Genomic DNA, 13,396 nt, shown 5'->3' on the forward strand with positions numbered 1-13,396 from the left:
AACCAATTCCCATTCCTTCTTCCTCCTCTCCTCCCACTCTTCCCACCTTTCCCCCACCCCATCCAAAGGATTATCATCTAGGATAAATTTATAGAATCAAATTGGGCAAGTAGATAAAAGGATCAGTATTTTAGATTATTAAACAGACCAAATGCCTGTAATAGAATAGGAATTCAAGATATAGTTATTGGGTGAAAGAACATTAAAAATGGCTTTGCATATGTTTCTGCCAGTTCTTAACACTACCAGTGTGAGAATGTTTATTTTTTAGCACGTCTTGCATGTTTTGATTATTGGAGTAATTAAAGGAGTTCTCTGCTTGTCTTGAGGAGGTGGGGAATGCCTTCAACTGCTGTAACTAGGGCCTCCTCCCACCTCTGTTCACCAGCTGCGTAAATGAGCATGTTTCTTTACAGGACTGAATTTGCTCTTAAAGAAACCATGTCCTCTGGAGGTGCTGAAGATGACATCCCACAGGGAGAGAGGAAGACAGTCACAGATTTCTGTTATCTTTTGGATAAATCCAAGCAACTGTTCAATGGGTTAAGGTAAGTAGACTCTTGATGTGTTAAACTTTTCTAGTTCTGCTTTCCCTCTCACTGATACATGGTAAGTTTCTGAAAGTTATGTATATATCCTATATATCAGGCATTCAGACATTTTACATATATTGAATACACACACACACACACACCACTGTATTAGAAATAATTGCAGCTTGGTGAGGAAGCCCATGCCTGTAATCCCAGCACTAGGGAGACTTGAGGTGGGAGAATCTCAGTTAAGTCTGAGCTACAAATGAGACCCTACCTCAAAAACAAAGCAAACAAAAACAGAACAAACAGAAAGAAGTGACTGTAGTGGGGTTTTTTTGACAATCTTTATTATTAGATGAAAAAAATATGTGTTGGATTGAAGGCATGGTTAAGGCACTTGATACTTTTCCAGAGGCTCTAAGTTCAGTCCCTAGTATCCATGTTGGCTAGTTTACAACTGCCTGCAACTCCAGTTCCAGAAGATTCAGTGCCCTCTTGGCAGTTATACACTAATAAAAATAAATCTGAAAAAAAAATATTTTCATCCAGTCAGCTGGCAATGAATGGTTTTTTTTGCTTTATATTGATAAGAATTATGAGTAGGCAAGGAGATTCTTCCAGTGCTGACAGTCCTCAAACTTGAGTTCTAAGGCCTGAGGGCTCTTCTGGCAGGCCCAGGGCCTATTGTTCCCAGTTTTAAAATGGAGGGATTTAGAGCATCAGGCAGTCAGGTTGGAGAATTGTAGCTCTGTTTATCCACCAGTAGTCCCAGTATATAGAAAGAGTGCTGGATGAAGATAGTTCACTGGACAGCTTGGTTGCTTCCCTTAAGCAAGCTGGGACACCAAGAAACGTTCTAACATCTATCAAGAGTCAAATCACTGAATTGCCCAACATCTTAGCTTATTTAAAGAAAAAGTGAAATACTAAAGTAGGTGTAAGAAATGAATGCTTATTAAAATTAAATAACTTCATGGGTATATTTTTTATTTTAAAAGTGTTTAAATTTATTTATGTGTATGAATGTTTTGCCTGTATGTAAGTATGTGTATCATGTGCCTGGTGCCCATGAAGAGGAAAAGAAGGCATCAAAACTGGAGTTACAGACCGTTTTAAGCCAACATGTAGGTGCTGGAAACCATACAAGTGTTTAACAGCTCTTTGGCAGTGCTTAACTTTTGCTCCAAGGGGAAGTGGTTCCCTCTAATCTGTCCAAATAGGAAGGGCAAAAAGTATTTGTTTTACTCAAGTTGAGAAGAGTTCTTTTGTTAGATGTTTTCTGTTGTTTTTATAGATGGCTTATGTTCATTTTTCATCACATATTTGATTGACATCTGTTTTTATCCATGAAGGTATTGAGATTCAAGCACCCTATATTTTTTTTGTGTATGAATGTTTTGCCTGCATGTATGTACGTATTTTGTATACATGCCTGGATGCATGCCTAGTGTCTATAGAGGTCACAAGAAAGTGCTGGAACTTCTGGAGCTGGAGTTATGGACAGTCCTAAGCCACCACGCAGGTCCTGAAAATTGAACCCTGATTATCGGGAAGAACAGCCAGTGCTCTTATCTCTCTAGCACAATTGTGTGGTTTTAGACTCAGTCTTCCTGAATGCAGGGTAGTATCTTTATGAAGTAATGTCTTAAATTTTAGCAATACTAATAATGGTGAATTTTGATATTTTACCTTGAACTGTGGATTAAAAAAAAATCCATCAAAGATTCATTTTAGTGTTTTGTGTGAATGAACCTCTTCAATTTAAGCCTTAATTAAAGTCCAAATTTTCAGCAGGGGGCGGGGCGGGGCGGGGCCTGGCCTGCGGGGTTCGTGGCGTGAGATTCCCTGGGAGCCAACACGGTTTCGCGTCTTGAGATCCCACGGCTGTCCTTCCTGGGCTCTGGGGCTCTTTTGCCCATGTCAGCAGAACATTCCGCCAGCACTGCTTCAGCACCTCCAGGAGCCTCTGTGCAATCCAGAAAATGACTCGGGTGCGTGTAGTGGACAGTATTGCCCTGGGGAACACCCCGTACCATCGGCCTCCTCGATGCATCCACGTCTATAACAAGAGTTGGGTGAGCAAGGTAGGCGACCAGATTCTGCTGGCCATCAGGGGACAGAAGAAGAGAGCGCTCATTGTGGAACTTCACATGTCTGGCTCCCGAATAACCCCAAGTTTTGACTCAACAACGTAGTCCTCACTGAGGTCAATGGGAACCCTGTGGGGACTCGTATTAAAACACCTATCCCAACAAGCTCTCAGGGAAGGCAAGTATTCCAAAGTGTTGGCCATAGTTTAGAACTTTGTGTGAGCGGCGTGCCGCTGCACCATGCTTTCATTCCCTTCACACTGGTGATGGTGTCCTGGAACAGAATAAATGTTTTAATGTGTGCAAAAATAAATAAGTAAGTAAAAAATAAAATAAAGTTCAAATTTTCTGTGAACACTTGGGTCTTGTGCAGCCTACTGGGTAGCCCTAACCTCTGCTTCATAGAGGTACTGGTATTTTGATTCTCTGCCCACTTCCCTTTTCTACTGCTGGCTTTTTCTCCCCATTGTTGGGAATCAAACCCAGGTTTGGTGCACGCTAGGTAAGCATTCTTTTGTTGAGGTATATTTTCCCAGTTATGAAAGGAAGGAAGGAAGGAAGGAAGGAAGGAAGGAGGGAAGGAAGGAATTATTAATTAGCACTTATTATTTCATATCTGTATCTAGAACTGTCCTTTTATTATTCAGATTATTTTACTTATTTATTAAGAGAGTGTACTTTGGCCGGGCGGTGGTGGCGCACGCCTTTAATCCCAGCACTCGGGAGGCAGAGGCAGGCGGATCTCTGTGAGTTCGAGGCCAGCCTGGTCTACAAGAGCTAGTTCCAGGACAGGCTCTAAAAAAAAGCTGCAGAGAAACCCTGTCTCGAAAAACCAAAAAAAAAAAAAAAAAAAAAAATGAAAAAAAAATGAAAAGAGAGTGTACTTTGCCTGCATGTTTATCTGTGCATCACTTGCATGTCTGCTGTCACCAGGAAAAAGCATCAGATCCCCTGAAACTGAAGTGATAGATGGTCGTAAGCTCCCATGTAAGCTGGCAGTTGAACCTGGGTCCTTTAGTAGAGCAGCCACTGCTGGGCCATCCTTCCAGCCCCTAGGAACTTTTAGCATGGAATTTTAAAAGTATTTCAGTAGAAGGCTAAGTAGATGGGCTCAGCTGATAAAACACTTGTCTTGGAAGCTTATGGTTCAGGAGGTGGATCACTGAGTGTGGTGGTGTACACTTGTTATCCTTGCCTGGGGAGCTAGAGACAGGAGGATCCCTGGGGATCCCGGCCATCCAGTCTGATCAACTTGGTGAAACTTGAGGTCAGTGAAAGACTCTGTCTCAAAAAATAATGTGGCTAACTCCTCAGTAACAGTGGCCAAGGCTGATCTAGGCAAATATGCACACACACGGTTTGGAGGGGGAGCTCACATACATACACAGGTTCACAGAGATTTTAGTAGAGATAGTAATGAAAAGTCCATGAGGTGTGATTAAATCACAAAAATAAAGGAAATTGCAAAAGCAGGATTTTTTAAGATTAGAAAAATAGTTATAATAAATCTGAGAGAGAGAGCATGCTTGGTTTCTTGGTTTTTTAATTTTTTTAATCTATGAATGTTTTGTTTATAATTTGTGTGTGTGCAGTGCCAGCAGAGAGGACATCAGGTCCTCTGGAACTGGAGTTACAGGAGGTTGTATACCACCACGTGGGTACTAGGAACTAAACATGAGTTCTCTGCAAGAGCAGCAAGTGCTTTCTTCCAGCTGAACTATGTCTTCAGGCCCCACATGATATTTTGGTTTATTTTATTTTAAAATGAAAATTTTGTGTTCAATGAATTTTCTGAGACAGGCATGATAGTATACGCCTGTACTAGCTTTTTATCAACCTGATACAAGCTAGGGTCATCTGAAAAGAGGGCATTTCAACTGAAAAAATGCTTATTGGATTTCCTGTAGGCAAATCTGTTGAACAATTTATTAATTAATGAATAATGTGGAAGAATCCAGTCCACCAAGGGCTGTGCCTCCCTGGCCTTCGCTTCCGTTCCTGCCCTGGCTTCCCATCCTAAGGGACTGTGACTGGGGAAGGTAAACCAGATCTCCCTTTCTTCCCCCAGTTCCTTTAGAGTGTGGTGTTTCCTCACAGCGATGGAAAGCAAACTGGGACAGCGCCTATAATCTGGCTGCTCAGAAGGCTGAGGCAGCAGTCTCCTGAGCCCAATGCCTCGACTAGTTAAGACTCTACTACCAAAAAAAAAAAGAAAAAGAAAATTATTTTTGTGTAAAATAAAATCCCATATATGTGTGTGCTTTCTGTGTTTATTAAAATGTAACAATTTGTTGTTTAATATTGAGCCTTAGTTGGAAAATCCTTAGAAAGGGCTCTCTCTGTCAGTTCAGTCTTCCTTGGGGTTCCCAGGGTGGCAGGGTGGAGAAATGTTCTCAGCATTATTTACTTTGTCTTCTTTGAGTTTCTAAACTAAAAGGTTTTCTTATTTCAAGTTTTGATGCTTTGGGTTTGGTTTATTTGCAGTATATAAGATCTCTTGGGGCTAACAAAGAGAGAGTTGTTTTTCACTGATTCTCTACTACCGCCTTTGTGTGTGTTCTGGGGATCAAACTCAGATTGCCACGTCTTGCTGTCTTGAGGAAGTTTTTTGTTGTCCCCTTCCTTCTACACTTGTGTTGGGCTAATTGGAAAACAAGATCCCAGTGCCTATGGAGCACATGAAATACATCAGTAGTCAGCCAGCACTCCACTCAGGGAGGGGCCAGTGGCATCCAGCTACAATGGTGTCAACTCTTACACTGGCATTCCCCCGGACATTCCTTCCACTCTTGGTGTCCCTCTTTCTGTTAGGTTTCTTTGTGTTTTCTCTTTCACGTGTTTCTTTTGGAGGAGGGTATGAGGAGCACATGCTGGAGATGCAGCCCAGGCCTCCATACATAGTAGTCACTTGCTGTGCCCCTGAGCCTTCCTCCCAGCTGTAGTGAGTCTTTATATTCAAATTTAAAAGGTTTTAGTATATTTTATTTTTTAAATTATGTATGTGGGGGGAGGGTGCACACAAGTGCAAATGTCATAGGAGACCAGAGGCATTGAATTCTCCTGAAACTGGAGTTACAGGCTAGTGTGAGCCATCCAGTGTGGGTACTAGGAATTGAGTTCAGGTCCTCTACTAGAGCCCTTCATGCTCTTAAATTCTGAGCATCTTTCCAGCCCAAGTATTAAAAAAAAAAAAAGGCAAACATACTCATGTGACCTGAACTCAGAATAAAGATAGAAAATGTAGATTTTCTCTGTTACAAGGATTTTTTACACTTTAGAAACTGAGTCTAAAAGTGCCTGTCAATGCACAGAAGGCTTCACGCTTTTCTGTGTACCATTTCACTGCGAGCACATGCCTTTCCATCTTATATGAGATGCTTATATGATTTTTCAGGACCTTTTGTTTCTCCAGCTGTAATAATCTGAACAGAATGTTTTCTTTGTTTAAATCTCCTGTCTGGAATATATACATAGTACTTAGCTCTTCTTGCTGCTCACTGTGTAAGAAAACCGTCCAGAGAGTGAGAAATGGGTAAAATGAGCGGTGATTTGCTTATAGTAGTGCTTGCATGTAGTTACAGTAGTCATGAAGTAAGGATGATGTTTTTAAAAAGCTTTGAATACTTTCAGAAAATGATCAAAAGCTCAAGTGCATTGCCACGTTCTGGTTGCCATGGTGACTAAAACTGTGGAAGCAGAATGAAATACTTGGTGGGATTATTCCAGGCAGCAATTCAGACCTAGGTTTGAGAAACACAGCTGTGTCTCCCAGTGGTGGTGGTAACTTGCGAAAGTGGAGGCCTCTAAGTCCCTAATTATTTCACTCTAGAGGAATAAGGACACAAGCCTTGGAGGAGCAGGTAGAGTTGTGGATAAGCACCAAAGTGAAGTGTAGTGGTCTCAGGTGAAAGTAATTACAGAAATTAAATAAATGTACTACAGATGCTTACAAAGGAAGGAATTACCTTTAGTGCTTTCATTAGAGACATATCTTTGTGATGCCCTTGTTCCTAAAAAGAGGAAAACTGAGAAATGAAGTTTGTTCCATTGTCTCCTTCTTTTCCCTGTTCTCTATCCTCTTCTTCCTTTCTTCTTTCTTCATATTCTCGCAGAAGCAAGTTCAGCAAACTAGTCATTTCAGACGTGATACCCTCTGTTCATTCTTGTGCTCCTTGCCTTCATTTCATGGGCTCACCACTCAAGAGTCAAGTGTACATTTGGCATAGAAAGCCACCAAATACATTGGGTTCATGGTCTAGAAAAGTATTTACTTAGAAATTTAATGTGAGCTGGGTGTGGGTACAGTTGTAACCCCAGCACCTGGGACGCAGAGTTAGAAGGATCACCACAAGTTCCAGGCCAACCAGGGCTACACAATAAGGTCAGAGACAAAAATAATAGTAGTAAAGAAAGAAGAAAGATTTATATAAGCTATAAATGTAATCATATATTCTAGCTACCTTTTTAAAAGTAAAGAAGAAACAATAATATATATTATTTGATTCGGTATGCTAGTAGTTCTGTTTCATCATGTGATCTGTGTAGGACTTACCAAGATATTTATGTCCCTGATGCCAAGTCCTTGATTGCAGTGACTGTTTTACTTTGGCTTGGGCCTCAATTCAGATTAGACCATAAATTCTCATTTCTAGTAATCAGTAATTCTGTGTGACTTGTGCTCATGGCTCAGGCAAAATTTTACCCAGTTTTAACTTCTGTGTCACAGTGGCCCACATGACTCCCTGGTTAATCTGTATTGACTGTTCTGGGTCCTCTTCTTTGCTTTGGTTTTTCAGTTCCTTTCTGTAGATGCAGACAGCATAGAGGGCATTTGCTGTGGGCAGTTCGTAACCAACCACCTGCATTTTGATTATTTCAAGCGCTTTCTCATTCGCTATAGTCTTTCATGAGGGATGCCATAACAAAGTAACATAAGCTAAATGCTTAAGAATGAGACATGTATTTTCTCCCAGTTCTAAAGGCAGCAAGTCCAAGCTTAGTATGTTGGCAAGTTTGATTTCCTTTGAAGACCATGCTCCATCCTGTATCCTTACACAGCCATTGTTATATGAGGGCCCTGGCATTTGTCTGTGTGCCCAGATCTTAGGACACAAATCATACTAGTTTAGGACCCCAAAGTTAGTATTGGTGAAAAATGTTTTCTGTGAGCTTTTAGGTTGTCTTATTCAGTTTGGGGAAGGTTCTGAGTAGATTCAAAGCTTCTACCAAGTCTAGCAGTTGAAATGTCATAATGACATCGTAAACCTTGGGCAGATTGGTGAGTTCTCAGCAGTTCTCTTTAACTCTCACGTTTCCTGAGACGAATGGGTGCAGAACAGGGCTTTCTTTCTGTTCCTGTTAAGTTGTTGCTGGAAGCAAAATTAGGGATGAGTTGGGATAATGTAGCTGTAGTTTGTTTTTGTTTGTTTTTCTTGAGGTAGAGTTGGGGGGGGGGGGTGGTTTGGTTGTTTTGTTCTGTTCTGTTCTGTTTTGAGACTAGCTCTTTATGTAGCTCTGACTGTCCTGAGACATAACCAGAGATGCCTCCTCTGCCTTCTGAGATCTGGGATTAAGGCCATTTTCCACCATGCCCAGCATGTTGTTTTTAAGCTTTTCCAGAAGGATGTGCAGGGTGACTGAGCAGGTAGAAGTACTTCCTGCCAGGTCTTATATTCTGAGTTTGATCCCTAGGACTCTCTCGTGGCGGAAGTTAGAGAGATGACTCAGTGGTTAAGAGCATCTGTTGCTCTTGCAGAAAACCGAGGTTTGGTTGCCAAGAACTCACATGTCTGCTCATAACTACCTATAACTCCAGTTCCTGGGGATTCTCTGCTCTCTTCTGTTCTCTGGGTGCCTTGTTTATGTGATAACTTACATATATGTAATCAAAATACTCATACCCATAAAATAAAAGTAATAAATTTTTAAAAAGAACCCTCTAGGAAGAGCAAACTGAGAGAAAATATAATGCATAGTGAGATGCTCTACAAACAGTGCTTGTCCTGGTCACAGATAGCATCCAGTTGTGCCTGTGTTTGTCACAGTGGGAACTGCTGTTGCAGTGATGTTCTTCACTGAGGTGGGAACAAGAGTCTCAAACACCACTTGGTTCTTGACGCCAGGAATGGAATCTTGTGGTCTTTTGCTCCTCAAGAGAACCAGCATCTAGAACTTTTTTAGATACTACCACATCTATAAGATAGTCTTAGCCAGTTGCCAGATGTGAGCCTTAAAAATCTTAGGAAGAGGCATGAGGTTTAAAGATGTACCCCCAAGCTGGCATACATCTGTCATCTGTTTACCCAGAGAATGAGTAGGAGGGTTTCATGAAACCAGAAATTCAAGACCAACCTGGGCAGCATAGTGAGAGTAAGAATAAAATAAAACAAAAAGTTGGCATCCTTTTTTTCCAGGAGCATGATAGCATTGGAAAATAAAGTTATTAGTAGGTCTGTGTCTAGATGTGACACCCTTAAGCCTCCTGCAGCTGGTTCTCAGATGTCATTACATTGCTCTATTTGAATTAATAAGTCTGAATTCAAATTATTCAGTTACTCGGTATCATAAGCCATCATTAGGAATGAATGATGTACTAAGTGCCTTTTATGTGCCAGCCCCGCCATTCTGGGCATCACACTAGACACAGGGCAGGATATAAACATAAGCAGAGAGCGTTTTCCCCCTTTTTGTTCAAAACAAAAAAATGACTTGACTTGCTCATCAGGAACATTAAGGTATCTTCCCCTGCCAAAAACACTCAACTTTTTATACCTGTGAAAATTAATTTTTATACCTGTGGTGTTTAGTTTTTTTCTTATTGCTCAGACAGAGCCCCTGACAAAAACAACTTCAGTAATGAATGGTTCATTTTGCTCACACTGTGCAGGTGGAGCCATGATGGAGGAGGAAGGCCAAGACCACAGTAAAGAATATACTAGTGCTCTAGCCTTTTCCCCTACGTGTAATCTGCTCTCCAGCCCCTGGAGCAGTGACACCACATTCTGGGGGGACCTTCCATCCTCAGTCACTGACACTCCAAGGTGTGCCTTCTAGGTCATTGTTGGAGCCTGAGGACCTGACTTCAGTCCCCGTGACTCACATGGTAGGATGCAAGAACCAGGTCCTAGAAGGTGTCCTCTGACCCCTACATATACATGTGTAACATATGCCCATTCCAATAAATAAAGGTAACTTAAAAATATTTTACTGCGAGCATTAAACAAGGACCTACTCAGTGTGGCTTTCTCAGTCTCAAGTGCCCTTTTTGTCTAATAAACATATAGGAACATGGGTTGGAAGAGATGTAATTTCTGTCTTACAACTTTTTCTGCATAAATAATAGATCTGTGCATAGGCTAGGTGCTTGTTGACTAAAGGCTTATTCAGAGAAGTCAGAATATCTCTTGGTCTTTTGCCACAGCTCTGGAAGATCTGCAGCACCCTAGCCCTGGGGAACAGAATTAGTTCCCAGAAAAGAACTTTGCTAATATGGACTGTATACAAAAAATACTGGACTATCATATGTCAATAAAGAAGATCAGACATTTGGGAAGATTTATGAAATTTATCCTGTTGGACATGTGATATAGTAATAGGTCAGTTTACTCTTTCTTGAGACTTTTTTTCTAGATGATTGTCCTTTTTCTTCAGATATCTCATTGGTCCAGTGTTCTTCATTTTCCTTAGCTAGATGCCTTTATTTTCCTGAAAAGACAAAAACTCTTCCCCAACCTTAACTTTGGTGAGTTTCCCTTTTAGCACGTTAAATCTGATCAAATGAGAAGCATTTGTTAGATTTATAAGTTAGTTTAGATTGAATGACCATGCTGTTTGATGAACTATCACCTCTTCTAATCAGGAGGTCTCTCTTGTTCAAATCTATCTTTATCAATTTTGATGGTATCCATAGCTTTTTTTTCTCTTGTGGAAACAAGGCAAAATCTCTTCCCCAATGTAACACATATCCTGGTTTCCATTGTGAAGGCAACACATCTTTAAATAGACAGAATGACTTAGTGTGGTAGTTTTCTCTACTATTCATTGTTTCTTCATAGCTGCCATTCCTCTCTCATTAGCATTTCGAAAATTGAAAGTTAATAAAGCATTATATAATCTATTTCTGGGGGGTCTTTATTACTCCTTCCTTTTTATTAAGCATATCTTTTAGAGTTAGATTTGAAGTTTTCTATAACTGTTTGCCCTGTAGGATTGTGTGGTATACCTGTATTAAGGTTTATATTGTAATATGCAAAAAGAACTTTCATTTTATGAGAAACATATGTTGGAGCATTGTCAGTCTTAATTTTTACAGTTATACCCATGATGGCCATACTTCTAGCAAATGTGTGATTACAGAATCAGCCTTTTCAGAACTTAAAGCAGTTGCCCATTAAAATCCTAAATATGTATCTGTGGTATGGTGTGCATATTTTAACTTTCCAAATTCTGTAAAATGAAACATTTCATCTGCTAAATTTCATTTGAGTACCCTTTGGATTACTTCCCGCAGGTAGTGGAACTTGATTGTATAAAGAACAAATAGGACATTTCCTTATAATGTCCTTGATTTGTTGCCAACTGATGAGAAAATCTTTCTTTTTTTTTTTTTCTTTCTTTCTCATGGTTTATTTTTTTTTTATATTTAAAAATTTCCATCTCCTTCCCTCCTCCTCCCCCTCCCTCCGCTCCTCCTCCCCCTTCCCGCCCCTCCTTCTCCCCCTTCCCTCCCCTTCCCTCCACCCATACCTCCCCTCCCTCCCTCTCAAGGCCAAGGAGCCATCAGGGTTCCCCACTCTATGCTAAGTCCAAGGTCCTCCCAACTCCCCCCAGGTCCAGGAAGGTGATCGACCAAGCTGAGAAGGCTCCCACAGAGCCCGTCCATGCAGAAGAATCAGAGCCCAGCGCCAATGTCCTTTGCTTCTCAGTCAGCCCCCGCTGTTGGCCACATTCAGAGAGACGGGTTTGGTCGCATGATCCATCAGTCCCATTCCAACTGGAGTTGGTGATTTCCCTTTAGTTCTGTCCCGCCGTCTCCATGAGTGAACGCACCCCTCACGTTCCTGACTTTCTCCCTCATGTTCTCGCTCCATCTGCTCCTCATCAGGACCTTGGGAGCTCAGTCCAGTGCTCCAATGTGGGGCTCAGTCACCTTCCCCATCTGTCGCCAGCTGGAGGTTCCCTCACGGTCCTGACTTTCTTTCTCATGTTCTCCCTCCTTCTGCTCCTCATCAGGACCTTGGGAGCTCAGTCCGGTGCTCCAATGTGGGGCTCTGTCATTTTCTTCATCTATCGTCAGGTGGAGGTTCTATGGTGATATGCAAGAAATTCATCAGTATGGTTATAGGAACTGGCCTTGAGAAAATCTTTCTTTCGTGCTCTCTTGTGCCCTATTCTTGTACAACCTGAATGGTCAGTGACTGTTATTTATATCTAGTAAAAATTTTTCCAGAAGCATACATAATTTATGGTTTGTTTCTAAGTTGGGAATGTTTTTCTGTGTATTCCATTGCTGTAACAAATCATGTCCCCATAAATTCATTGGTATGTTAGCCACAGATGGCTTTAATTTTCCTCTCTGTTCATTTAACCCTATATATTTGACCCATCTCACATTTTATTTACCTCAGATAAAGTTCCAATCCCTAAAAGCTGAATATTTACCTCCAGGAGAGGCCAATTTGGATGCCAAGATTCTGGTGCAATTGTTGTTACATCTGCACCTGTGTCTACAAGACCTTCAGTTAAAATGTTGTTTGTTTTTTTTAACTTTGATCATTGATCATTTGTAGAAGTTTGCCAATATTTGCTTTGTGATTTCTCCTGAAATTTTTTGTTTATCTTTAAAAACTGTCCTATCGTCCAGAACAGTATGGTTTTTTTTTTTTATAATAGGCATTAGGTCCTTTAATTGCTTGATGTGGGGGGGCCTGCAAGAAGCTCCCCAAGGCATTTCACAGTGGCAAAGGGTTTCCTTGTCTGTCCCTTTTTGATTTGTTGTCAATGGTCCAATGTCTGCCTTTGCCACACCTTCTGAATACTCTAGAAGGGATATGCCTCTGTTTGGATTAACCTTAGAAATAACATTGTTTCTAGGATGCCCTGCCTACAGTCCCTTTTTAAGTGGCTTTGTTTACCACAGTTAAAACACCTGACATTTTTATTTTTCTTCAAGAATTGGAAATCACCTCTCCTGGTTATCACGTCATCATGGTTATCAGATTCAATATTGACTGTATCATGGAACCGTTTCTCTATGGGTATTCATCTTGCCTTTAAAAGCGTGATTATCCTTTTGCCTTGTGAATTAGCATTTTCAAAAGCCAGAGATGCAATAATTATTTATCTAGTTTCTGAATTTGGTATCATTCTATTTCAGCTGAAGTCAATCTTTTTTATAAAAATAGTGAAGGTTTCTTTTGGGCCCTATATAACTTAGTAAATGATTCAGTTCTTTTTCCAACGTTGTCAGTTCTGTCCCAAGCATTCAAAGCAGCTGCACAGCATAGAGCCAAGGTATGGTCATCATACAGAGACTGTATTTGTACATCAGTGCAATCGCCCTCTCCAAGATGTTAATCTTGGGAAATTTCAATACCTCTAGCTTCATCTTCCTACCACATCCTCCACTGTAATAGAGGACTAGGCTCCAATACTGCTGTAACCAAGTCTTTCCAGTCTTGTGGGACAATTCTGTTACAAGTTGACCCTGAATTTAACATCTGCCTCACAAAAGGTGGATGCATACCATGTGAGACTATCACTTCCTTAAAT

The 13,396-nt window shown here is 40.9% G+C and overlaps 1 protein-coding gene and 1 pseudogene across 2 annotated transcripts in view; both read left to right on the top strand.

The window, feature by feature from the left end:
- The window catches only part of Scai (suppressor of cancer cell invasion), a 148,552-nt gene that overhangs the window by 83,107 nt on the left and 52,049 nt on the right, over positions 1-13,396 (top strand). For both annotated transcript variants that reach the window (XM_038336701.1, XM_038336702.1), the window contains exon 3: positions 417-548. In XM_038336701.1, coding sequence (XP_038192629.1) covers positions 417-548 — 132 coding nt within the window. The remainder of the gene's footprint in view (positions 1-416; positions 549-13,396) is intronic.
- Positions 1,965-2,848, top strand: LOC119818749 (annotated as a pseudogene).

Source organism: Arvicola amphibius, chromosome 7 (assembly GCF_903992535.2).
Source record: "Arvicola amphibius chromosome 7, mArvAmp1.2, whole genome shotgun sequence".
Classification (NCBI taxonomy): domain Eukaryota; kingdom Metazoa; phylum Chordata; class Mammalia; order Rodentia; family Cricetidae; genus Arvicola; species Arvicola amphibius.